This window comes from Chamaea fasciata, unplaced genomic scaffold (genome assembly GCF_029207755.1).
Source record: "Chamaea fasciata isolate MVZ Bird 193981 ecotype frontalis unplaced genomic scaffold, bChaFas1.0.hap1 SCAF_20, whole genome shotgun sequence".
Taxonomy (NCBI): domain Eukaryota; kingdom Metazoa; phylum Chordata; class Aves; order Passeriformes; family Sylviidae; genus Chamaea; species Chamaea fasciata.
This window is the reverse complement of record NW_027094105.1, coordinates 9,859,921-9,887,744: the sequence shown is the minus strand read 5'-3', so window position 1 is coordinate 9,887,744 and position 27,824 is coordinate 9,859,921. Positions and strand designations below refer to the sequence as shown.

At 43.0% G+C, this 27,824-nt stretch overlaps 1 protein-coding gene across 8 annotated transcripts in view; it reads left to right on the top strand.

Moving 5' to 3' along the window:
* DENND1A (DENN domain containing 1A) overlaps positions 1 to 27,824 on the top strand; it is a 149,031-nt gene that overhangs the window by 101,460 nt on the left and 19,747 nt on the right. For all 8 annotated transcript variants that reach the window (XM_066201358.1, XM_066201354.1, XM_066201357.1 and 5 more), the window contains exons 14-19: positions 13,780 to 13,881; positions 14,399 to 14,486; positions 15,026 to 15,066; positions 15,960 to 16,031; positions 17,097 to 17,153; positions 22,023 to 22,154. In XM_066201358.1, the coding sequence (XP_066057455.1) occupies positions 13,780 to 13,881; positions 14,399 to 14,486; positions 15,026 to 15,066; positions 15,960 to 16,031; positions 17,097 to 17,153; positions 22,023 to 22,154 (492 nt within the window). The remainder of the gene's footprint in view (positions 1 to 13,779; positions 13,882 to 14,398; positions 14,487 to 15,025; positions 15,067 to 15,959; positions 16,032 to 17,096; positions 17,154 to 22,022; positions 22,155 to 27,824) is intronic.

The following is a 27,824-nucleotide window of genomic DNA, read 5'->3' as shown; positions in this document are numbered from 1 at the left end:
GGGACCAAGGCCCCTTGCTGCTCTGGCTCCTGCATGGCATCCGAGAGCTGGGAGCTGCTCCTCACACAGAGCCTTGATGTTGCTATGGGAAGGCATTAGTGAAAGACAAATTCTGGCTCATGGCCAAAGTGCTGTATAGGCAAAACTGAAGTCTCACACTGAGGACCACTTTTTTTCTTCTTTATTCTGTTTTGGGGAGTACAAAAATGTAAACCCTGCAGAGGGCTGATAAGTACGTTGTTCCTTAAAAAACACGCTACTTCATCCTGGTAAAACGTCAAATGAAAACATTCTGTCCTTTCTTATCTTCTTCTAATTTAATTCATTGTTTTCTGAGCCTTCCATTCAGTGAGTAGCAGCTCTGGCAATGACAGATATTCTATTGTGACTGAAATATGCATTTTGTAAGTCATAACTTTAGTTGGTATTTAAATAAACTGTGTGTGTACAGCGTGCAAGATTTATGCAGAGCACAGCTGGAGGTATTCTGCTCAGAATTCCTATGGTTTAAAATGTCTCTTTCAAGTTTGAAAATGTGTTGTGAAGTAGATACCATTATGATAATTGGAAGTTCAGCTTCTCTGTCTTGCTCTATAATTTTTTTTGAATACAATTAACACATCACACACATTTCACCTGGTCTCTCCTCATTTACCTCTGACACTTCCTTGATATTTATTTAGACACATGTGGTGTCTTTGCTTTGAACTCAATAGTTGGTATATTCACTAGATTTTTTTTTAAATAAACATTTTTCTCATTTAGAGATATACAATTAGTTTGCACTGTTAGAGAAAGGTATACATATTGATGTCAATTTAAATCTTTTACTTATTTGTTAGATGATCAGGACATAAATTGTGTAAAGATTGTAGAGAAAACTGTGATTACTCTCAAATCAAAATACCTGCTGTGAAGTTGCAGTAGCAGCTCATTTATTATAGTTCTCATGAGAAAACAGTACAGAGCAGATATGCACAAAGCTGTCTAGAGAAGAAATTAAAAATATATATGAATAATACATTTAATTTAGAATTGCTGTATTTTCTTTCAGGTAGCATAAAGGTGAAGCACAAATCTCAATGTTTAGTTTGAAATAAGCTTTATTCTTCCAGAGTCAGTAGCAATGCTTTTGTTTCTGATGACAAAACAAAGACTAAATTTTGATTTTAAAATATAATCAGATTCTTAAACTGGAGTTAATAACATAGTGTTTAACTAAAATAATGTATGTGGTGTGCTGTGTTATGTGATATGTATAAAACTGTCAACAACATAACACCAGTGGCCTCCAGAAGACAATTACAAATTATATCAGGTTTACAATTTTGAAAGGGGGGGAAGGGATCTGACTCATCACATTTCAGTGATCCAGGAGGAAAGAATATGAAAATATCATTAGATATATTTCTTTTGTGGAAATAAGGCTTGGAGTTTTCTTTATTTCTTCTTTTTAAAATTTCACTTTTGCTTTTAGGAACACTTGTAATGCTTGGAGTTTTAATAAAGAATAAGTCCAAGATCCAGCCTAATCTTCATCCTCACAATAACACAGGAAATTTTTCTGGATTATTTAAAAAATTTTAGCTGCACTTTTTGAACTGGGGCTGTGATTTGCAGAGTTGCTGTTCACTGTCCCTGCCTTTGATTGCTGTTTCCGTAAGATTTTCAGTAACTGTATTACTGGAGATGTCTGAGATTTGTAAATTAGTTCATTACAGGAAAAAGGTATCATCTACCAACTAAAAATTCATCTGCTTTGTCTTAAAATTGAAGTGATCAGCTGTAAGCTTTTCAGGTGCGAGGCTTCTGTATGAAAGTTTAGCAGGTCCCCCCAAAGGGAGTTTTCTGTTGGTTGGTCAGGGCGGTCAGGGCCCTGCTGGAGCCCTGGTCGTGCACTGCCTGTGCTGGAAGGCTGCAGAGCCCATCACAACAGGGGTCTGCACAGGACGTCCTCGTCCAGGAGTGCGGAATAAATCAGGGCTTCTTTCAGGTACCTCACACCTGGACTTCAGTTTTCAAAACGCACGTTTAAAATTATCGCTATAAAATACTCCTTGGAAGAGTGTGTGTGTATATATATATATGTATTTAATTTTTTTTTAATGAAATCATTCTGTAGTAAAATATTTCAAGTCCTGGCTTAGCTGTAAAGCTTAGGGCTGATAAACAAAGCATCTGAAGCCAAATGGCCCCTTAGCTAACCCCAATTAAAATAAAGATTTCATTGCGCTCTGTCCTGACAGAGAGGGAACATATTGTTGCCTTTAAGGGAGTTTGGTTTAGTTAATGGAAGAATTTATTTCGTTTTTTTCAAATACAGAACCTAATTAAATAAGTTTCAACTTGACTTGTAGTTGAGGACATTTTAACTCCTTCAAGGTTACTCTTGTGTCCAAGTGTAGTTGTCTTTTGAATAATTCCTGATGCAGTATTTAGGTTAGTGATTTATATAATAAATTATAATTATATATATTTATATAATAAATTATAATAAATATATTAAAATATAATAAAAGAGATTTTATAGTGGAGCTCATGTAACTGTTTGCCTGTTAAATGTGTACCATAAATACATGTTGTTGATTCCTAAAGTGTTAAAGTTGTTATCGACGTTAAATTATTTTGATGTATTACATTAATTTGGCATCAAGTGTTACTCAGAGCTAGTAACTAATACAGGATTCTTAGAAGTACTGTGGAAATGAAGGTGCCAAGAGTTTGCTTTGAGTGCCCTTTAAAAGCTGTAGATTATATATGTACTTCGCTTACTCCTGGTGCTCAGTGAAAAGAAAAATGTATCAAAGAATTGTTTAGGTGAAGCTCTCCAAGCAGTAGTTAAAGTCTGTATGTCCAGAACATTTTTCTTCGAGAGGATTAATGGTGAAAATGAAAGCAATTTGTGAGGATTATATGTGTGATTAGTTTGCCTTTCCTTAGGATCTGTCTGTACTTGTATGGATAAAGCTCATCCTCCGTTTGGCAACCAATAATTTATTACAGATTGTTAACATATTCTCAAGAATATATGAAAATAAAGAGCACTCCATCTAAAGATGCCTTTTACTTGAAAGCAGTCAGGAGTGGGAATGCTGTTGCTCACCTGAATTTCTTGCCTACAACTGGAGAAGTGTTGAATGGTTGCTGCGTGTGTGGCAGTAAAAGCAGAGGAGGTCCAGGCTGTGCTGGAGGACAGGGATGGTGCTGTTTGGCTCTGCTGTTTACACTTGGTCACAGGAGTACCTGCAATTAACAGGTAGCATTTACACAAAGGGAGGGGCCTTGTAAATTATTTGTTACTGAAACTGAGGCTAACCAAGGGAGCCCACGCTTAAAGGAACTTTTTTAGTTGTAACAAGAATGTCAGTATTTCCCCCAAATATCAAACTCTAAATACGTTTTGTTCCGGAGCAGCGGCCTCCCCTGCATGGGGAGGACTGCTTGATTTAGGGACGTCCGTATGTGCCCCCTCATGAGGGGATTTTAAGCTAACACTGGAGTGTGTGTGTTCTCTTCCAAATGTCACTCAATCACGTGCTCTCCTTTACATGTTCAATGAATTGCAGTCCAGCTCGCTTACAGTGAGTTTCCAGGGTGTGCAGTGAAGCTGTCTCCAGTAAAGGACAATTGATTTCCCTGAGTCAGGGTCATTCCCAAAGCTCTTGACTATTCCTGCTTCAGGTCTGTGTGATTGTTGCCTTCAACTGTGGAGGTAAACGATACTCAAAGAAATCCTGACTCTGAGAGGAAATGAATAATTTTATTTATGGATAAGTAACAAAATATTAAATTGTTTAGGAGGGGCTTGCAGGGGCTTTTTTGTTGAAAAGGAGTGTTCTTTGGTGTGGGTGTGAACATGAATGAAATTAAGGGTTAGGTGGTCCTGGGCCCCTAAAAATCTCTGGTTTATTTGACATACGTTATAGATCCTGAGGTAACTGCAACGCAGTGCTGTTCTTTTCTCTTCTGTGAATTTCTGTAGATCATTATAATTAAGTTGTGTTTCAGAAATCTCAGTAGTTGCCAACTGTAACCAAAAATAAAGCATCACGTCCAGCCGGAGTTCCAGATATCCTTACTCTGCCCTAAAGCCACGTTTCCCAGCCATTATCTTGTCATAGCTTATTGTGCTCAATTTTAATTAAATGTTAATAGCAATTTTGCAGTCAGAACTGACATGAAAGTTTTCCAAAGATTATTATACCCACAGGATATCCTTATTATGTGTTTTTCTTGTTTCTTCTTTTTTATCTTGTCCAAGCCCTGCTCTTTGGAAAAGTCTTTGGTGATGGAGAGAATGAAACAGAAAATGGTGCAGTGTCTTGACTGACAAGGGATTGAATTTTGTATTCTTCAAGAACATTAAAAACTTACATGTTTGATAAGGATCTTGGGGTTTATTTGATTTTCCTTAGTGTGGTGTATACCCTGAGTGTTCTGCATTTAGGTTTCAACATACAGATGTGGAATCTTTAAATACAGAAAGGGCTTTAGCAATGCTGCAACCTGTAGTTCTGTCTCTGCCTTTAAGGATGTAGTGTTCACAAATGGTAGGCACAGCTTATACTGCTGGATGTTGGATCACTGGCTCTTATTGGTGTGTAGGAAGCCCTGTAGTATTAATTGGTTGTCAAATCCCTAAGAAATAACAGATTAATGTGCTTGATCACAGTGCCCTGTTTAGAAGCTGCAGTTTGCCCCCATCCCCAGCCTCTCCATGTAACACAATTACAGATGTGCATCCAGGACGTTTAGTGGATTGCATTTCATTAATACAATTTGAGCAGACAATACCAAGTTGCTGTCGGGCCGTGCTGACAGCTAATTACTGAAATGAAGGGTGTGCATGGCTAAGGAACAATGGAGCATGTCTCAGGAATAGGAAAGCAGCACAGAAATAGTGCCACATCTTGGAATCACTCCTCTGGACAGTTTGCTGTCTCTGCAGACCAGCTTTTGTCACGTATCTGATCATGGTGGTGAGTTAGACTTCAGGGAACAAAGGTTGTTCCTGCTGATAAAATGAAATGTAGTTCTGCTTTGCCCTTCCCAGTGGTTAATTCAGACACTTGTATGTACTTACCCGTGTGCTGGCCACACTTCCCTCCTGCTTACAGACACCACGGCACGTTTTCCCCATAGAACGTCCAATCTGCTTATTTCAGTACCAGGGGTGCTGTGAATGTCTGTCGGTTTCGTAGCATTATGTATAGGGAAAACTCTCGCTGGCCGTTTGAGGGAGGAAGATCAGGAGTGACTCCTCATTGTTTCTTCCAGACTAAGAAAACACAGGCAGTCAAGTGGGGTTTGTAGCAGCAAAGGTTCAAAAGAATCAAGGAGTGTTGTATGTAGGATAGGCAATAATCCTGCCAAGCACTTGATCAGGTGATACTGAGGCAGCTTGTGCTGCTGTGGGGGAATTTGGAGAGACACCCAGGAGAAGCCTTGGTTCCCATTTTTTTGATATGCAAGCAGCCCCTTCACTGAGCGCTTCTGGTCTTGTCCAGAGACTCCTGTTGTGTTGTTCTAGAGCAGGGGAAGCTGAAACGCAGGCTGTTCACTGCTGGGCAAGGGACTTAGCTCAGGGCATTTGTAAAAACCTCTGTTGCCTAATGGGGTTTGGTCTTTCCAGTATATCTGCAGAATTATTAAATGTAATGGGCTGCTGGCTACAAAGCAATTTTATCATCCAATTCATTCATCTGACATCTGTATTGTAAGACAAGGTGCTAGTTATCGCTGGAGATATTTTTTCTGTTGATGCTCAGAGAACTCTCAGATTACCAGTGTGACTTATCTGTATCCTGATGGTAACAAGAGCCAGTGGCACTTCTGAGCAACTTACGTTATTTAGTCAGGGCATGTCCAAGTCCACAGGTAACGTGAAGATAACAAATATTCTATTTCCTTTTGAAATGGAATTCAGTCTTAAAAGTTTTTGATTCAATTCTGCTGCTTAGTTGGTGAAAAAAAAGGTACAGTAGCAGGTTACCAGTAAAGGGTCCGTTCTGCCTGATGAACTCAAAAATTCATGTTGAGGTGCTGCAAGTTTGCTATTTTTGCAATTCATTTTACGAAACAAGTTCCAGATTGAGCTCTGCTTCCATGTATTCTCTCTCCATGGAAATGATGTCCTTTTTCTCATTTCAAATTAGGTGAGTACAATGAAATCCTTATTTTACATATTTATTAACAAGGCCTTCATCCCTGTGGTATTGTAACTACCCTCAGTACTCTATGCAAAGAAATTGCACAGAGAACTCACAAACCTTCGGGAGATATAAGTGGTCACTCTTCTTCAAGCATTTCTGCTGTCTATCTGTGTTATTCTTACATGTTGCTCTATCAGCCCTTTTTTTGTGCCCTTCCTTTCCAGGAGCTGTCGGTGGCATTGATTTTTTTTGTTCTTTAATTCTGAAATAAATCACATTAGAGGCCTCATGCCAAGTTTGAATCTCATTGGATATTCATTGTTAGAAAATTGATGAGTGAAGAAATGATATCAACTGTGCTGTCTGGCACACAGAGGGTTAAGGGAATTTTTAGTCTCACCAAAAAGTATTTGGTCAGGTACTCAGGTGCTGGAAATTTTCTTAGCAACATCAGTCACCTAGGAACATGATCATCTGCTGTTCTGGGGTAGAGATTACAGAGCTTAATGATTAGCTTCTGTAAGCTGCAGCTGATGCCAGACTCTACCCCCTTTACACCTAATTAGCCTCATTAATGAGCTCTTCTGCTCTCCACAGAGAGGGCTTCCTCCTCAGAATAGGAGGTAAAAATACTTCACCCAGGTAGATGTGCTGAAACCTTTAATTATTGCCCACACCTGCAAAGCGTGGTGTGTCTGACAGCAATATTGCTTACCCGAAACTGCTTATTTACAGTGACCACAGCACCAAGCATTAACCCTTTAGCACCAGCAGAACTGCTTTGAACCTTTGCCAGTATTTATAGAGCCTGGAAGGATAGGCGGTTGCGAATTTAATGATAATCAAATTGGATGTGATCTGGGAGGGGAGGCAGTTTGTATGTGATGAAAAATGTTTTAAAAAGTTTCTGAGTGTTTTGTTTAATCCTGAAAAACGGGCTGAAATTGCTGTTGCAAGTCAAATATAGCAATAGCAGGACTAAGAGCACCCTTACACACGTTCCCTTCTTCAAATGAGCAACTTCAGCGTTTGAAGGAATGTAATTTAGTACTGCTAAAACGGAAACATGGAAAAATACACTTGTAGTGATCAATGGAGCAGGCAGTAAGTGTGCTAATGAAGTGTTCAGGGTGGTTCTGAACCGCAGCAATTCCTGGTCAATATCTAGTGTAGACTTTGGGAAATTGAGAACATCGTACGTTGTTGGTTATTAGCTGTGCTGCTGAGGCAGCTCTGTAACATTTGCGTGTACCTTTGGGTCCCAGCGTTGTCCCCACGGCCAAAGTCAGAGTTAGTTGGTTGCTTCGGAGCTCTTCCCTCAGTAGGCAGCGTTCCTGAAGGTTCTGAGCGTTCCCTGCAGCCGTGGTGCCATTCTCTGTGGTGCTGGCAACAATTGCCATCGGCTCGGTTCCGTGGAGCACTCCGCCTTGTGGAGGACGGATGTTGGGCTGCAGGCAGCTGCACTCACAAGCTGGGCCTCTTTCTGAGGGAGTTTGAGGCAAGAAAAAATGTTTTCGTGGAAAATTCATCTAAAACGGGTAGGAGATGATGTGCCTCCTGCAAGGCATGGGCAGTGCCTGTGTGAATGAATGGACTTCCCAGCCAAAGTGATGATGAGATTCCGTGCATCTTAGTCAACCCTGTTTCTCTTGAAGATGCTCTTAGCAGGCTGCTGAGCTACTGTGAACAGAAGCCTTTGAGATAAAAAAGGAATTTGGAACAAAACACATGTAATCATGTAACTGGAAATAGGGTCTCCAAGCTGTGAGGTCACCACAATAAGAGACATCATTATTAACAATTCTTTATTATTATTAACAATTCTTTTGCATGTGTAGGGGAATGTTTGTTTTACTTTGTTAATAATTAAAACAGCATCGAACTTCCCCAGCCAAGATGGAATCGTGCACCATGTGAATCACAAATTCCTGTGCGTTTTTCCAAGAATGCAGTTTGAACTAAATGCCAAAATAAAACACCGAAGTGAGTTCTTTTTAAAATATTTGCATCATGTTTTGTCAGTTGTTCCTGCTTTGCATCATCATTACATAAATGGGATGGATGCCCTGCCCGTGGACCCTTCTGGTGGAAGCGTTGGCATGTTCAGTTCGGTTTCCTTGGTGGAAGGCGGAGGTTGCAGGGCAGATGAGAAGGACTGGTACAAGCTGCAGCTGATCTCTGAGGGCGTGCGGGTGTGGAGGGGAGCAGGGCCCGGCAGTCCCTGCCCATCTGCTGGCTGTCAGGGCACGCAGCTGGCCCCGTGCCCCGGCCAGGCAGCTCCGGGCGCTCCCGCCTGGTCTCCACGACAACTCCGGGAGCCGCCGAACCGCTGCTCCCCGCCAGATGCTTCCCTGCACATGGGCTCTAATTAGATGGCGTTTCCCCTCACAAAGGGCTTGGGAATTTTGCGTGGCTTCCATGTCAGAAATGTGTTGCGGTAGGATGGGAGTTGGGAGCAGCCACGTGGCCGGAGCGGACATGATTCCACTTGCTGCAGACCGTGTGTGAGCCCTGGCCTACAGGAATGCGCGGCAGTTTGTGGACAGAGCAAAACGTGGGGAGAGCGGAGAAAGGAAAAGTCTGCTTCCTCTTTTGTCCTCACACGGGATGTGACTTCCTGTTCATGAATGTACCAGGGTGGAACTGGGGGTCTTAGGCGGTTCACAGATCTGGCACTAACCAACCCAGCATTCCCAGGCTCTCAGAGGCCAGCTTTCCTTTTTTTATTCTTGGTTCTACTTTTGAAAGGATTTAAATAAGAACTGCAAGCTGTGAGATGTTGTCCAGGAGAGCCTGGGAAAATTAAATCAAACCTAACCTATAAAAATGATATTTTCTAATATGTCTGCATCCTCAGCTATTGTGAGATGGGTCTTTTAGTGGTCAAGGAGCTCTGATGAAAGTGATAGAAGAGCAGCAGCTTTGATGGTTATACTGATGTGGTGTTTTCTGTGTCTTGCCTTCTCATGAGGTAAATTCTGTGCCTCTTTCTGACAATGGGTGAGAAAATGGTAGAAGGAGAGTGAAAAGTTCTCAATTATTTTAAAAGGGAAATGCTTTCCTTTGCTCTCCTCCATCCCTGAGGAAAAGCCTCTTGGGCAGTTGTGTCCTGATGGCTCAGCTCTCCCTGCAGTGCCTTGGCAGACACAGAACAGACTGATGCTCTGGGACAAGCAGTGCAAATACAAGTGGCTTTGGAGTGGCAGGTTCCAGCTGTCCCCAGGAGAAGAGTGCAGTGATCAAAGTTCCTGAGTTACAGTCTCACCTCTGTGATAAATATCAGCATCTAAATCTTATAGGAAAATACCTTGCTCTTCAAAATAGCTGTTTATTGAATATGGTTTTGGGGATCTTGAGACAAAGGAGTCCTTTACATTGTGCACAAAAACATATTTTCAAGATATTTATCTGGAAACCTCGTTGATTTGGATGAGTTTGGACTTTTTACATGTGTCTAAGAAATCAAAAAGGAAGCAAAATACTAACATATGTGATCTTGAGGCATGTTGATCATTTGTAAATCTCAGCCAATGATTTGTTACTTCTGCAGAGTTTTTTTTCCTATTTTAACAAAATACTTTGTATTCTATTGAGTTTTAATAAATGAAGCAAAAATAGCTCGTGGTTTATCTGATAAGCAATACTTTGTGTAGATTGTTTTTCCAAGCACACTTTTATATTTTGTCATAGTATAAAATAACTCATATATAAGAATTGCACTGCAATTTTTCTCCTCTTCTGTATTGTCACTAATATTCCACAATAGTTAAAATAGAAAAGAGCCTTTTCATTGCAGGGACCCTGAATTGGCAGCTGCTTTGCATGCGGAACGTCCCAGCTTCAATGGGAGCATTGCTCATGGAATGATTGCAGAACCAGGCCCTGAAATTACCTTGCCAGCTAATGATAAAATCGCATGCGGGCCACAGGGGTTTTTGTGGAATAAATATACGAGTGGAACAATATCCAGTACACATTATACCAGTAATTTAAAGCATATTCAGGACAAAGAGAGAGTTCCCAGTGCAGGCAGCATCATAGAGATTTGCTGTATCTGATAAAGATTAGGTTTCTCAGCTCATAATACCATACTATTACTTTCCTTTTGTTAGTCTTTCAACACCTACACTCCTGCATTGACACAATATCAAGTAGGAAGAGGAAGAATAGCCTTGTATTTAAGGGACTGAGCAGGGATTAAAGAAATTTCGGTTCTTTTCCCTGGCTCTGCCAGAGACTTTTGTGACCATGTACAAGTTACTTATTATTTTCATGCCTCTATTCTTGATCTGTGAAATGGAGATATTTTTTTTCCTTTCTTTTTCCTCCCAGCCCTAAATGCTTTCTTGCTGGCTTCTTTGCACTTCATGTGCCAGGCTCATTGCTTGAGTTCCAGCTAGGAAGCTGTAGCAGTTGCTTAGGGATAGGAAGTGTCTGGCTGCTGTAGGTGATGAAATCAGGGCAGGCAATGGCTGGAATTAGCCATATGAACACTTGGAAAGCTGGCTGGCTCCGTTACAGTGAAGTACTTTTATTAGTTGTGAGCAGGAACGTGTGTTGTTTCACTTGGTCTGACATGAGAATGTCAGGTATCCTGATGAACTAACAGAGTTTGAAAGAAGAAGCAAAACCATTGCTCTGTCATGGAAGTTTTCTCTGGTTACACGTTTTTTGACAGTTTCATCTTTTATTTGAAGTTGGTTTTGTGCTCTCTTGCTGTATCTGTACCAGAGGCTGTGTCCTGTAGTGAGGAACTGGGAAAAAAGTCTGAGATGGGGCTGGTGATGGAGCTGAGCCCTTACATGAGACACTGCGTGTTTGGGCAGTGCACTCTGCATTCGTAATACATGGCTTTAAAACGCTTTGCAAGATTGCACTTGGCAATAATCATTTATCAGGACTGGTAGTCTCTTTTTGAGCAGAGCTGGATGTAGTTTTCTTTAGAAGGCGTGTGGTCAAATCTCTGAACACGTGATTTCTTTGTTCCTGAGCTGCATCTTGAGATGCTAATAAAGCTCTGGTATCGTTAGCTTAATGCCGAGAGTTTGATCTCTGCTTTCTGGATCCCATTATGACTGAGGTGGATGCAAAGAGCTCTCCTGTGCTGAACGTATGGACTGGTTAGGGGAGGTTATTTTTCAGTGCAGTTGCAAGCTAAATGATCCAATGTCCTACCAGGTGTCTGTCACCAATTTCAGGTTGTCTTTATGGAATCCCGCTGGCTGGCTGATGATCATTCTTCAGCTGCGATGAGCTAATCTTCCCCTGACATTGCAATCACAGTTCTGGAAAGGTCTGCAGAGCAGTGCCTTGCCTTTGGTTGCTGCTGCACCTGACATAGACACATGTATGCCCAGATCGTTCTCCTGCCTGGCTTCATCATTCTGGGTGGAATTAAGGCTGATGAGTCCTAGAATAGCCCCGCTGGCTTTACTTTGCCATTTGCAGCATAACCATTGTCAGTACAGGATGTGGTTATCTGCAGCACCAGGTGATAATAAAGGGGTGACACATGACTGGCTTGCGTGTCCTTGCTTTGCGGTGTCCTGGGGGTGCTGCAGTGGCACTGGACTTGCAGCTGGCTGCTGTCATCTCCTGTGCCTTTAAGGCCGTGTGTTCAGTGTGTGCTGTGCGGAGCAGCTCTGTCTGGGGCTGCTGTGTGGTACTGAGGCTGTGCCGCAGCAGTCGCCCGCTCCCGGGGCACGCAGGGCACAGAGTCCATCACTGCACCACTCTGTGTGCTGCCCGTGCTCACACGCACAGCTCTCCCGCCTTCCCTGCCACAGCTTTGAGAGCCGTCCAAACAGTCTTCAGCTTTGGCTTCCTGGGGTTGCTGATCTTCTGGTTGGGTTTTCCCCCCCACTTAGAATGAAGTTTTGTGAAATCTTTGCTTGCGTGAGGGATTCTCGCTGTTGATCTAATTGGACCCCTGCCTTTGACCCTGGTCTTTATTACCTTGCTGTTCTGTCCAGCACTCATGTGCTGCCTTCAAGGCACTGTTACCACGTGCACACTCCTGCACGAGTGGGAGTAGCTGGATTTCCATGGCTTCTCTGAGCTCCCGTGTCTTTCCAGAAGCATCCTTTGGGTTTGCCTCTGTCCCGTCCTCCATGTCGTTCTCTCATCTGTGCTGTCTTCACATATTTTCATCCTTTATACTCACTCTGAAAGTTCCTGCCATAACCAGTGAGCTAAGGAAAAGTGATTTCCTTAAAATATGAGGGATCATGGTGAAATTTTTTACAGTGTAACTGAACAAAATTGGGCTTTATCTTTTAATTTGTATTACGGCTTCTTACAATAAAACAGCAGGTTTCCTGAAACTCTAGAACAGTCTGAAACAAGTCCTAGACCCCTTTTGTTTTCCAGTTGCTGCCTTAAGTAGTTTTAAGCGTTATTTGAGAATGTGACAGAAAATTCCAGTTTAAAAATAGGTCTGGCAGCAGATCAGATGTGGGCTGAAACTTTTCAGCTTTTTCAGGGGTCATGAGATGCAGCACTGCCCTGATGAACTTCATTATGCCAGATGAATATAAAATAGTCATATAAAGGGAGATTTGCAAAGACATAAAGAAAAGGCACCTCTTTTTTCAGTGCATCTGGGTATCTTAAATCCTAATCTTATATTCTAAAGTTTTTTTCTCTTGTGTTAAGATTGCAGATTAAATGTGTACACTGTAATAAAAATAATTCTGTGATTCAATCTTGAAATAGATGTGAATTATCTGTAACATTACAGATCAAGTCAGATTCCTCATCGAGTCATATTGTGCATACATTAGAGCCTTTGCAGTGCAGTATTTTAGCCTCTGTTTGGCATTTACAGTTGGAAAGGGGATTAATGGATATTTGAGGTGTTGATGAATCAAGGCCTAAATTCTAATTGTTGGAGCCAGCAAGTTTAGGAGTTGATGAGTTTTTCAGGACGAGTTATTTTAATTGTTTCACATGCAAACAAGGCCATTCATTTTACACCAGATCCGCAGTTCTGCAGGTGTCCCCTCGTGTGTAATGTCATTTGTCAGTAAAGGCTGAGCTGATTAGCTTTATAATTTACAGTTAACCAGATCTGTCAGGAGAACGGTCTTATTGTCCAGCTTGTGTTTTTGTCCTGAAGCTGTGGCTGGGGGTGGAACAGTGTGTGCACCTCGGGGAGGTCAGCGAGGGTGGAAGGCACTAATGCATTCTGAGCTGCAAAGCTCACGCTTGACCTCGATGATTAAAGTTTTTTCTGTCATCCAGCAGCCGTTGAGCCTGAATTGTCTCTTAAGAAGTCAAAAGGTCTAATCAAGCTAATGAACAAACTCAATCATTAGTACTTTGGGAAGGAAGTGTGCTAGCACTGCTGGTGCCCCAGCTGCAGGGTGTGTGTTGCTGGGGGCGCAGGAGGAGCTGCTGGAGGTGCAGCAGGGCACAGCCACTCCAGTTTATTTTCATCTGCAGTTTTCCAGCCTGTTTTTCTGTCCTGTGGTTGGCACCTGCAAATAAAGTACGGTTTACTCAGTGCTGGGTAAGGCCTATGTTCCTTACCTGTTCACTTTGGAAGGGAAGAAGGTCGGGTGCAGGCAGTGGATTCAGAGGGGCTCAGTGAAGGCTGTTTGAGTGTTTTATGCTCTGAACTCTGCAGGGTGAGCCCATCACTTTCTGTGAGGAAGCGTTCGTGTCCCACCGTTCGTCTGTGATGAGGCAGTTCCTGCAGAATGCCATCCAGCTCCAGCTCTTCAAGCAGGTACTGCCTCCAGTGATCCATGGGGAAGCAGATTCTGGAACAATTCAGGTGGGGTCTGGGGGGCTCTTCCTATATCCCTTGATCCTGTAGTGCAGCACCTCATTTCCTGCTTGCTGCCGTGTCAGACTCAGGTGCTGAGGCTTTCTGTGTATCGAGAGGTGGATGGGTTTTCCCACTAATGTTCTCTGAGCTCAAGGGTTTTTCTTATCTGAGCATACACAGACCCAAGATACCTCCTGTAAACTTTGTCCAGGAGGCATATTATTGTCGAACATGCAACTACTGCTTTAGGGCAGCTGAAAACACGGATGTGTAGCCAAACGTGAATGCTGGTTTTTAGCAAAGCCACATGCCTTTGGGCAGTGGTCAGCATTCTGCTAGTTTGGGTGGTATTTTCATTCTGAGTCCCTACCCAATGCAAACTTGGAGGTTATTGCAGCTAATGAAGGATAAAGTCTCTCTGAAAAGATGAAGAATGGGATGGTTGATGTTTTTCTGTCTTTTAATGCTGATGCAGTTCATTGATGGGCGTCTGGATCTGCTGAACTCTGGGGAAGGCTTCAGTGACGTGTTTGAAGAGGAGATAAATATGGGAGAATACGCAGGTAGGAAATACTTTAAGGTCATTTCAGACACTTTTGTTGGCTTACCATTTGTGGGTTATCATGGTGTAATTAGTCATTGCTGCTAGGTAAATAACTGAGGCTTAGTGACCCTGGCAGCCTGAAATGTCTTTAATTTTTTTTCTTTCCTCTACCAAGAGCTTTGAATAAAGCTCTTGATAAATACTGTAATCTGAGTAATTACTGTTCAGTCATAAAAATCCTCAGCATTATCACTTTAATAAAGTACAACTAATAGAGTTCTTGCATTGGAGGAAAAAATCTTGGCTTTACCCAGACCCACCTCAGATTTCTTTTAGTGAACTTAAAAACATCTGTGTTCTCAGATGTCTGAGACAATGTGGAGAAAACAGGAAAGTGTAAATCTCTCATTGATGATGTGTTTTCTCCTGGAAGCAAAGGCTGGCTGTCCTGCTCTACCCATGCTCCAGAACCACTAAGTGTCAACACTTCAGGTTTTGAACTTGTTTTCAATTCAGCAGAGGGTTACAGTTTGTTTGTTTGTGTTTGGTTCTCTGTAGGTAGTGACAAACTGTACCACCAGTGGCTGTCCACAGTGAGGGTAAGCACACGACATCCTGCCAGACACCCTGAACTGCCCTTGGCCTGTCGAAGACTTTCATGTAGTGACAGAGACAGTAAATCTTAAAGCTGTTTACATCTGATTGCATATAATCAAATTTCATCTCTGGAAATGTAATTTTGCACTGAAAGTAGGAAGTACAACATTAGCCAGGGTTTAATTCCTTAGATTTTGCCCTTGTCCTGTGTTTCTCAGTAAGGTGCTGTCCATGGGGTGTGGCAGAGGTGTAAAACACCAACCAAATGAACAGGTCATTGCAGTTGACGTATCACTGGCTAATCACTTTTATTATATTCATCACATGAAATCCAGCTGTTCTAGAATCAATGTTTGTGACTGCAGTTAGATTTCATTTTCCCTCAGTTTATCCCTTTACCAACTACTTGTATCTTAAAAAGGCACCATGTGTGTGATGAAGAGGACTGTGGATGAGGGAAAGAAAAAGAGCAAAGTAAAACCAGATCTCCGCTCTTTAATCTGAACGTATGGACTGTCCTGAGGCAGACTCTGGCTCAGACATTGAGTGCTGCTCAGGATACTTGTGTCTTAAACTTGCTTAGGGGTTTAGTGGAATGTGCAGGACACCCCTGAGGACACAATTTGTGTCCCACAGTTTGTGAGACAAGGGCTCTTGGGAGGCACCTGTATTGTCCCTTGGGCAATTGCTGTATTAGGCAGAAGCGGGCAAAACCAGAGACACATTCAGCGTAGTTTTCCTTGGATTTTTCCTTAAATCTGACCTTTTCATATGCAGCTCTGCTAATAAGGATAGTTAATGCTCTGTTATTTTAAGTGAAGAATGGTGGATTTTAGATTGCTGTTTGCTTTAAAGAGCTTTGATAACATTTCTCCCCTTGTTACTGCAATTACAGAAAGGAAGTGGAGCCATTTTAAACACAGTAAAGACCAAGGCTAACCCTGCCATGAAGACTGTCTATAAGTTTGTAAGTACTGAGTACTGGTTTACTACTGAGATAAGAGCCTAATTGCAGTTCTGTTTTAACCTTTCAAATGAGACTCAAGACTTACATCCATTTTTCTTGGACTCAAAAAATTATTCAAAATACACACTCATTCAAATTTCAAATTTAAATGAAAAAGTCATTTTGAAGTATAAACTCAATTGAAATGCAAAGGACAATGGGAACTTGTGATTTCTTTTGAAAGTACAGATGATAAATTCCATTTATTACACAGAACTCTTTCTGGGGAATGGTGCCTGTGTGCTCTGCTAGGCAGCTCTACCATGTCATCATTGCTCTGTTGGAAATCATTGTTACCTCAGCTTTCCCTGCTTGCAGCTTCATCGAAAGAAGGGAATCCTCTCATTTTCCAAATTGTTTCCATCTTTTCTAAATGTCAATTAATTTTCCCTAGAGATTTCTTATACCTGCTTATTTAGAGCCCAACTTACTGAGTTATTCTTTAAATGGAAGTGTTTTCAGTGCTGTTAACAAACAGCTGGTGTGTTGCTGTGCTGTCGTGTGTGGCTGCCAGCTCCACTCTGCCAGATCAAACAGCACAGAAACAAGTGAGGATTTCTTATATGCTCAGTTCTGGGAAATAATGCTACAAAAAGCTTGAGATAACCATTCAAACTTTGGTTTTTTCCTGCCTTCCTCCAGCCTGAGAGAGGGGATTAGGATGAGATTGGCTCCACTAAATGGAACTGGCATCCAGAGCACTGCGAGGAGAGTTTGCAGGCTCACTGCCAGTGTGGAAGAATGGAAGTTTATAGCAAAGATAAATACTTGCTGGGGGACACTGAGGCTGTGGAATGCAAAAAGATGAAAGATGTCTGTGGCTTCAAAACAGGGAAAACAAAATTTTTACAACAAAGGTGGGGTGGTGGGTTTTGTTTATTTGGATTGTTTTTAGCTTTCTGTTTGTTTTAATGTGTTTTCAGTATTTTGTTACATCTTTTTATTGCCATTCCTATTAACTGAAAACAAATTTAGTCACTGCTGGAAATAGAAGGGAATTTTAACGTAAATTAATTTTTCATGCAGGCAAAAGATCATGCAAAAATGGGAATAAAAGAAGTGAAAAACCGCTTGAAGCAAAAGGTACTTGAAGTTCTTATTCAAAATGTATAAGCACCACGTCTGAAATCCTTAGCCACTGAAAGCATGATGTGATCAATAGGAAGCTGTTTGATACAGTGTTGTTAGCACACTTCAAAATGCATTACCAGCTGTCCTGGATTTTTCACACTTATAAATATTCACAGACAAAAAAAAAATTGTCTTCAAATACATTAAAGCTCTGACTTAAACCCACAAAAGCCAGAAAATTAAGTGTTCAGCTTGGAGTGGTCCTGCTCCTGTCCTTCGTGCTGGGGCACTGTGTGAGGGGACTGCATGTGGATTTGGGAGCATGTCCCTACAGTTCTGGCAGTGAACTTTCTGCAAATGACAAGTTGTTGTTGTTGTTTTTGCAGTGATCATTCAGGAAAAATAGCATCATGTTTGTCTGCCATTAGGAAGGGGATTTCTGCATTGCTTGAATGTCTGCTGCAAAGTTCAGACAGGAAGGAATTTATTAGGGTTGGTGTCCACTGCCAGTTGGAATTATCACAGGAAAAAACACTCGGACTGTTTGTTGTTTCCCAGATGTGTGTGTGTTTGTAAACAGCACCGTTCCCGACTGCTCGGCTGTGTTTGCGGGATGTATTCTCCAATCCCCACCGCTCCTTTTGAACCAGAGGTGCAGTCACACTGGCACACACCTCATCAGTAGATGGGCAGCTCTGCCCTGGCTTATTGCAGGTGCTCCCCTTATTCTGTGCATCCGAGCTCTCAGAGTCATGGAGGAAGCCAGGCAGCTGACCTGCTGAGAGAACTGAAGTTCTTACTCAGAAATTTGTATTCAATTTGCTGCATAGGAGTTTGGGTGGTTATTCTTTCAATCCGTGCTCTCTCTAAATTTCTTCTCTAAATTTCTAGTCTGTCCTCTTAAGTTAGGGCTACAAGTGTTGGTGGGCAGACAGAAATGCACCTGAGCCTGTCACCAGCCTGTTCCTCCAAAGGGGTTTTTCTGCAGCCAGGCTGCCAAGTGAGGAATTGCCTGTGTACATTCCAACTGCTGGTCCCTCTCTGAACGCTCCAGACATTGCTCAGAATCTCAGGGAAGAGAAAGTTGCTTCAGATGCTTTTATGTTATTTTATTACTCTACACTATATGTGACCACTGTAGGTATAATTTGAAAACAATAGAAACATGATGCAGTCTTCCTGTAGATGGATTTCTTTACGTCATTCCATGTGTTTCACTTCTGGACCTAATCCTCCTAAACAATAAAATCTTTGGCCTTCTCGTGTGTGTTTCTAAAGCAGTTGGAGCTGTGTAATATGACCAGATTTTTTCCTGCATTTTAAATGCTAATAGAATTGTGTGCTGTTGTGTGACATTTGTACACGGGCTGAGAAAAGCCTCGTTCAGTCATTGCTTTGTTTTATTATTATTGTTGTCTTCCCGGTCTGTCAAGCAGCAAGTCTTTTAAAAAACACACGTAGCATTTACAGCTAAATGGCCCAATTTTGTTTCACCTTCCTTATGTGGTGTACCTGCAAGTGAGATGCTTAAACATGATTGTTCAACACAGGCTTTCACTAGAGAGAGCTGTGAGTAGTTGACACACACTGCTCTCCCTCTCCTTCCTTTCTTACTCTGTCCTTTTCCGTCCCATCCTCTTCTCCATGTGAATGCAGGTAGGAAGGTAAGGAAAAGTAGGGATTGTTCTGTTAAAAGTGATAAAAATAGCAAACATTGTTTTGGTCACCCTCATTTTTAGTCTAAATGTGCTGCTCCATTATGGGTCTGTTATGCATGGGTCTATTAATGCATCCTCCCCAGTTTTTATGTAAGAGCATTGGATTTATCCTGTGTTTCCTCACTAGCACGTGTGAGTGTTAACTGTCTGACGTTCTGGTATCATTAAATACTGACTTTTTGCCAAATTTGGGATGCTAGTCTTTCATCTTCTGAGGGTAACCTAAGGTTATTTTTAAACTGAACTTACTATCCACTGCATTTGAACGTACTATTTTCCATTATTAATACAGAAAGTATGCAGGCCCCTGCTAGGGAAAAGTCAAATATAAACATCCCTTTTCCAGTTTTTGCTGCCAAATCTGAGCAGCTTCTGTACAAGATAGAATTTAAAAATGCAATAAAGCTGGAGGTTCTGCTTCCTCCAACTCTGCATAGCAATGGTGACCTCTTAAATATAATCAAGAGCCCATTTTGCCCTTGGTCTGCTCCAGTCTTGGGTTTGAATTGCAAATGAGAAATGCAGGATTGACCTGTTGAGAGGTCACTGTGGTGTGTGTAAGGTCCTTCTTTAATATGATAGTGGAGATTGAATGGTGCTCCATTTCCATCCCTTGTTCATTTGTGGTGCAGTATTTCAAAGCAACAGAAATAGTTTTCAGAGGATTCTTATGAGTGAGAGCAAATAATTGTTAATAGATACAGCCTGGTAGCTTTATTTTATATCTGATACAGTTCTTTTTTTCCCCCATTTTTTTTTTCTCTTTTTTTCTTTATCATTTCCTTTTTTTTTTTTTTTCTTTTTTTTTGCAAAGGCTGCCTTTTTCCATCTCACAAACCAACCGTGGTGGTCAAGTCCCTCTGTTAGTGGCTCATTTGAACCTTAACTGCATAGAATTAGGAAGAAGGAGGAATATGAATGGTACCATCCTCAACTTTCAGGAACTTACTGAAAGCTCTGGCTAAGAGAATTTATATGAATGGTTGGGCACTTGGCAATAATATATTCAACATTCTTTTAGCTACTGGAGCCCTGTGTGGCTCTAGTTAATGCCCGGTATTCTAGAAACAACTCATCTAGAGCTTTATAACACAACCTGCACAATGTTCAGGACAGCCACAATGTAGTTTGCTCCTCTCTAGCCAGTGCTTGCAGTCCATTACAAAATTTAAGATCAGATTTCACTGTTTTTTTAACTCAAATGTGTTTTCATTGAAGACAGAAAGCAAACTTTGGTGGAGCAGATTTTGCTTTGATGAGTGAAGCTGTATTGGTGATTTGTTTGCCTTTTGGGGATGTTGAAAAAATAGAGAGGAATCAAATAATATAATTCTCATATTTTACGAGGCAGTTTGTTAAGAATATATTGTGGTTTCACTGGAAGTCTGTGCACCAAACACAGTGGTAGTAGGCTTTAGGAACATGTTACCTTTTATATGCAATTATATCATCAGAGAAGTAGAGGCAATCTATAGCAATAAAGGCTGAAGGATTTGCAGTGATCGTTACACATCTGAGGGGATTTTGCTTAATGGCTTAATCTCTCTATCTTTTATCTCCTCCCATTCCCCTCATGTCCAGATTTTGGTGTCCTTTCTCTGGTTTCTGGGGATTTGCCTGGGCAGGTGCTTTGCTTTCCGTTCCCTGCCAGCTGTGTGCTGCCTTGGCTGGAGCCGCAGGCAGGGCCGGGAGCAGCCCCTGCTCAGCCCGGGTGGGGTGGCTTTGGCAGCTCCGGGCACCTGCAGTGTGCCTCCACCCCACAGAAATATGTAAATAGGCTTTGTGCTCAGTGTCATTGCAGGGAGTGGTGCTGCCATGGGCCGTGTGAGCTCCAGACTGAGGAGATCCCCGGAGGCTGGCTGGAGCTGGAGCTGGAGTTTGACAGACACTCGGGTTTCTGGTCAATGCCTTGTTTTGGGGCTCTTTGTTACTAATTCGGAGGACTTTGTTGTACCTTTTCAAGACAAGGTGGCATTGTGCAGCTGAAGGGCGGGGGGAAGAAAAAGTTTTTCTCTCTAGTTTGACCTTAGCAAGTTGTTAATTCCCCAAGATCCTTACGCCCGTATTGGGGAACCACTGCTCTACCAGCTGGATCTAAAGAGGGGTCTCATCTTCTCTGTGGAGCAGACAAAGCCCCTTAGAAAGTCCATCCAGCTTTTTGTTTCATTTGACCTAAACACATTAGGTCAGTGTGTGTCCAAAGGAACCATTTCTAATTGGCCATCAGCTTACACGGCTCATTATTGTACCTGAGCGAGCCGGGGGCTCGCGGGGCCGTGTCAGAGGTCAGGGAATCAAAGCCCCGCCGGTGGCAGCAGCCACCCTCAGGTCAGCCTTGCAGAGCTCCAGCCTGTGCAGCCTTCTCTCCATATTTACCCAGCATTATTCCCTTGGCATTGTTGCAGAGATGTAAGGTTTGGGGCCCACTGCGTTACAGACTGTTTCTCAAGTCACTTTCAAACTCTTTGCTCCTTCTCTGATTCCTGGTGTCTTCAAGCCTTTGTCTTTTTCAAAACCTGTGTTACACACCCTGTGCCTGCACTTGCCAAGTCCTCTAACCTGGGCTGGTGGGTCACTTCACTTCTGGAGATGAGAACTAATGTCAAAGCGAACAAAAAGTGTTCTGCCAGGCAGCCCTTGGTGTTGTGCCTTCTCCTGGAGGCATATCCAATGCACACACACTCCAAGATGAAATGCAAAGCTAACTAAACCCTGAGTTCCATCTCTCCTTGCCACTTCAACCAGTAATTGTTCTGCTATGGATAAATCTGTGCTGTACGTTAATGGAATTACTGTGTTCATTTAGGTTTACAATAAGCAGAGTGCCCTGTCCCTGGGCTTCTGTTGAATTCATTTCTAAAATAGAAAATCTGAGCCATGGTTTTTTTCTCCACATGCACTTCCTGGCTTTTGCGTGTTCAAGTCAGACATTTTATTGAATGTCCTGTTTGCACCACTGGTACTGGAGGAGAGAGGGGTTGTGTACAAGCTCTGAGGGATGAAATGTTTCATTCCAATGATGTTTTCTTTTCTGTACTTCGGTGTTTTTTCCCCCTAACATCCAAACTGTTAGTCAGCGTTATCCTCTAGGGTCTCCTCTGTGCGCGTTCCCCTCACTCAGGAGTGCTCCTGGCCATGCTGTTCACCTTTTCCTACCACACAGGACATTGCTGAGAACGGCTGCTCGGCCGCGCCGGAGGAGCCCCTGCCGCGGACAGCACCGTCACCTCTGGGGGACAAGAAGGACCCCAAAGTACAAGAGGACAGAAGACCAATCACAGTACATTTTGGTCAGGTAGGTCTCGGTGTGAACTTGTTCTCAGTCATGCGACTCAGCAAAAGGAGTTCAGAGAAAAGTCATGATAGCAAATATGCCGAGCACTTTGTTATCTTTAGTCACTGACCCGTGCTAGTTTGGTTTTATTTCTGCTGCATCTGTTTCAAGGGGATTCTAAAACCTGGGTTTTCTGGGGTCTGCTGGTTCCTTTTGTTCAGGCAATGATTTTGAGGAAAATAAACCATGAGGGAATGGGGGGTGAAGCAGAAATATTGCAGCAATTTTATAAACTATTTTGTGGCTGTTTTAGCATGCAAGGTGCTACGGCCCTCAGGATTGAGGGTGTAGAATTTAAAACATCCCCTTTTATCCAACCAGATCATTAGTGTCAATATGGAATGTCCAACTATTAAAGCATTTGAACATTCTCTGAAAATTAAATGCAATGAATTAAGATGGAAAAATCAATTAATAGCTTGTTAGTGTGCTCTGTATTCAGTATTGACAGCCGAGCTGTTCACATTAGTTACTCGTGTAATATTTCTTTTGATATGTCTGCAAAACAGCGAGTTTGGAGGGGGTTGAAGAGCTAGCTATTTAGAAAACATTGTAGTTGCTGTGATTTTCATGGAAAAATATCCAGTATTTATTATCAGTTTGCCAGTGTTCCCCTATTAAGTATAGCCTGATTCAGAAAATAACAAGATTTGTGTTCACAGTTCTCGTTTCTTTTGCTGTATCTATTCTTTACAGTGTTCTGACTAGAAAACAGGAGGGAATATCTGATTTCTTCTAAGGAAGCAAAGTGTAATTTTAAAGCAACTGTAGAACATTATAAAATGTGAAGCAAACCAGTTTTAGAGAAGTGTCTATGAGCAGAAACCGGTTGGTGTGGCTGCACTGACTGTTCAGTATGAGATGGGGCTACCCGAGGTCTGATCATGAGAGCAATGTTGTCTGCATCATTTCAGAATTAGATTTATTTTTTCAGTACTTTCACCAATGTGCTAAATGTAAGTTCTTACAGGCATTTTAAAAATCCTTCTCTTCCAATTAGGTATTTTCAGTAGAGTTTCATTTTTCCATTACTTTCTATGCCACTACAGTTGAGAGGAATTGGGGCTACTGGAGGAATGCAGGCATCGAGCTCCAGCAGGGACATGTAACACTTCATTTGAAGCAGTCAGAAATCAGATAATATTAGAATTTATTTTCAGTTTTTCCTTCAGATTTTTGTGAGCCATGGATGGTTCAAACATGACGGCAGATTAATGAAATGTATATTTGAGTGGTAAGCGCGGATTTAAATTCATGAGGTTTTTTAACAGTCACTTTCAAATTTTTTAATGATCACTTTTCTGTATCGAAAGAAACACACATCAGCTTTCCTGACCCCTGGCTGCGGGGAGAGGCTCGCCGGCTGAATGCTTATTGCTGTCATCACATGACAAATGTTGCTTTCCAAAAACCGGTCGGACTTAGCAGCTGTAGGGCTGTCTGACTCCCAGCCTTCGTCCTGGCACGGCTCTGCTTCTCCTGGAAGCCCAGTACCAAAACAAAAATGAGATCATACCTTCATCCAAAAGGAGAAGATCTTCAGGTTTATGAAATATAGATTAAGGCTTTGGGGAGGAAAAAAAGCAGCAACATTTACGGTATAAATGGGAGACGGCTTCTAACTCGTGATTAAAGGCAGAGATTTTAATGTCACTTTTAACTCTGTCTAGAATACAGAAGGTGGGAACAATTAAAAAGGCACAAGAACTCTGAAATAAGAGCTGTTTGTGCATTCACAGCTCTTCTAAACCGAAGAGGATGAAAGAGGCTTTTTTCTCATTGTCAGGGGCTCTCTCGGAGCGCATCATTGTGCGGCTGGCAGCGAGGTTTAAAATGCATGCGTGCGCTGGGGTCAGGGCCCGGCTCGGGGCGGGCGGTGCACGGAGCGCGGCCGCAGCGCTGCCGCGGCGCTCCGCCGCCGCGCGGGCCTTTAATTGAGACGTGCTGTCAAAGTGACAAACACATTTGCATACAGTCTATTTATTTTCCTCGGAAAGGTCTGCAGTCTGCTGTTGGTTGAACATTCTTAATCAGCGAGCTGTAAGTGAGCCGGCAGCGAGCTGTCCTGTGCTGGGTGCTTCTCTTCATTACATGACAGATTAGCTAAAGGGGGATGGGCTAGCGAGCCAGCAACAACCTTTAATTTTAACTCATTATCTCTCACCCTAGAGTGAGGGAGTTGCTGGCTTTTCCAAACACAGTTGTGTATCTGCAGTTGTTAGGCTACGGAAAATATCAGTAAAATATCTTGAAATGCCTGTGAAAGCACAGCCCCTCAGCTGATGGCTCACCAAAATTTGGCAGTAATTAGCTGACTGGGGGGAGATTCTGTATGTCCTGGCTCATCTTGGTGAGTGGCGATCAGGCATCATTGCAGAGCCTTGTTTGGGACAGGATAGTTTTAATGATGCTTTCTGTAATACCGAGACGTGGTGGGAAAGCTCGAAGGATTTTAGCCAGATAGCCTGGGGCAGTGCAGTAAAGATCTAAACGGAGTGTTCTCAGTAAGACACACCGAGGGGGCACTGCTTTTCCTGGGTGGGACTTTGCATGCTTTATCCAGGGTGTACCTTTCTTATTGATCCCTGCATCAACCAAAACAGGCACTGTCACCACGGGCTCGGGGACAGTGCAACTGCACTCAACAAGTTGCTGGAGCAGTACAGGCAGCCCAGGGTGGAATGGGTGGGGAGGAGAGGGAGCAGTTCTCAAGCCAAGGCCAAGATTCTAATGGAAGGTTTGTAGTACTGCTCAGTGCTCTGTGTTTGGGGAAGAGTAAGGTTAATTATTATGGAAGATCCAGTGCTACAGAGAATATCTCTTGTGGTGCTGGGCTGATGGTTGGACTTGATGATCTTACCAGTCGTTTTCAGCCTTAATGATTCTATGAATGTCCTGTTACTTGCTTTCTTCTGGTTTTTGTCTTAAAAGCTGACCAAAATGTCCTTAAAGCATCAAACACGTGCTGCATATCCAGCTGCCAGAGCTGTCCTCAGGATCCTTCCCAGTGTGCCAGGCAGGGCAGGCACTGGGAGCCCAGTAAGCCCTGAGCAGGGCAGAGTGGGACACTAACAGAGGTCGGGTTTGGACTCTTGTTTCCATGCCCACAGTTGTAGTTTTTAGGTAGAACACATGTGTCTGTGTTGTCTTTGAGCTGTTTGGAGGACAAACACTACACAGTGTCATGGTGATGTTTTGAACAGGTTCCTTGTCCAAGCAAGCAGCTGTTGGGGCTGCTTTGGCAGGACCCCCAGAGTTCAGACAGCATTGGTACCTGTGCCCAGTCTTCCCGCCAGCCTGGGAGGGGTGGTGTGAGCACACAGGGTGAGCCCAAGGCCTTCAAAATCAAACCTACACTTAGGAATGTCCTTCCTTAGGAGCTTTTCCACAGTCAGTAGCACCTCTGATTTAGTACAATTAAACCAGCAAACAATGAGCTGCCAGAAACGTCACTTGTTGGGAAAGGGAATCATTTCGTTAGAAACAAGTGATCCTGGCAGTTCTGTACAGCTAATTGTGTCTGTTATAATTAGAATGTCTTTTGTCAGCTTCGCTGGGTTTATGTTTTCTATGGCTTGTTTTTATTTACCAGCAAATAGGAGATTTAATTCCATTTGTGTACCAAAAGGTGTAAAGCTTAAGAAAATGCAAGACTCTTCCACATGTATCTTTAGTAGAGAGATTGAATCATGTTCCACTCTTGTTGCAGACTACAGAGAATCAGTGCTCTGGGGATAATGTAAATAGCTATGAAACAAATGAAAAATGCACTAATGTACTGAAGCAGCTTGTCTGGCTGTGGAAAGGCTTCTCTGGGTTCTCTCCCTGGCTCATTGTGGCTGCTGTTAAACTCTTGCAGGCCACAGCATGGAAATTGCCATCTTATTTGCTGGCTTGAACCCTTTTGCTGTAAATGAACATGTTCGTTTTTCCTAGTCACAGTCTGCACTTGGACACACATAACAAACAACCCTGCTTTGTAGGGCAGTGCTCTTCTTCCAGGAGATTAAATGGCATTAAGAGGTCAGGGGAAAGATGGGGAGAGCACCAGCCAGCTACATTCCAGGAATGCAGAACTGGATCACTGAGGCCAGAGGCAGCAGAGGAGGGATTATCTCCAGGGTAAAAGGGATGAAGTAGAGAAGGGAGGAAGGCTCCTTTGCCAGACCCTGTGACTCCCTTCACACCCAGGTGCATCAGAACAATAGCAGATTCCCCTGGATCACAGCAGGCATTGTGTGGCACTGGGGTAGAAACCAAAGGGGAAAGGGGAAAACAAGTTCATTTGCTAATATTGGTGTAACTGTATGCTGTGGTTGCAGAGCCAGCTCCTCCTCTGGCCACTCTGAGCTGCTCGGACAATAGCAGGACCTTCATTAAGTAAATGAGCCTCCCTTCCACTCTTCCCCACGGATGAGCAATGTGGGTTCCCGTTTCCTTTCTCTGGAGCCGCATGGGCTTTCCTCCCTTGCTCCATTTGATTCTTTATGGATTTAGCAAAAGTGTAAGTTCTTTAAAATGATTTCGTCTTCAGAAAGCGTATCTTCTACCCTCGTTTGTTCTCACTCCTTTCTTTGCCTGTTCCGTTCAGGAAGGAGTTGAGTGTTGCTCAGTAAAAGTCACCTCACAAGAAAAACAAAGCACTTGTCCCTCTAAGGTCTACTTGAGCCCACTCAAATGTCCCATCGGGTGCTCAGGGGACGGTGTTCTTAGTCAGAGGATGTAACCAATGTCAGTGGACGAGACGATGATGCCTTGGGTAGAAATGGTGCTTTGTGGTGTGCCGGATTAGCAGAGATGGCAGTCCATGGGGTGGGAGTCAGGGAATGCCTGCCCTGGCCACGTGTGCCAACCCAGGACAGGTGTGAGCAGCGTCTGCAGCGTGTGCCCAGGGTCTCTGCCCCTCCTGCACCTGCTCCCCAGGGCTTCCCGAGGAGCAGCCACTGCAGCAGGGGGCCTGGTGCTATGCCATGCAGGAATTCACGCTTTGCAGCGAGACTGTGGCCCCAGCCTGCATCCAGCACGCGTGTTCAGCCATGAAGAAGCCCCTTGCAGACTGGCTGTTAGTGTTTTCCGGCTGTCTGGGTGTTGAAGCACTCCTTGCACAGGGATGTTAGGAATCACTGTGCTGCCCCGTGCACTCTGTGTCAGGTGCTGCAGTGCTGGGTGTATGAGGGAACGCTGGCACAGCCGACCTCCCAGGGCTTGTGACAAGCCACAGCAGCTGTAACGTGTCTGCAGCGTCTCCTCGTTAGTCCTGTTCTGCTGGGGAACCCATAAATATCCGCTAGAGAGGATCTTGGTCCATCACTGCTGCCATGTGGAAGGAGCGTTGTGCTTTATAAATAATACATACGCAGAAAATAAATACATCAGTACATGCAAGGCTACCCAAATCACCTGGATTGACAACTTGAGGAGAGCTCACAGTGTCTTATGCATGACTTGCTTCTCTATCAGTGTACATCCGCATCCAAAAGCTTCTTATGTATTACTTATGAAGTTGATACGTGCAGTTAGGCCAGAACTGTCTGAACCGGCCTCTGGGCCACTGGATTAAACCAGGAGATTAAAGGAGAATGTGAAACATATAATTCTTCTAAATGCTGACCCCACTGTGACTGTTTGTTT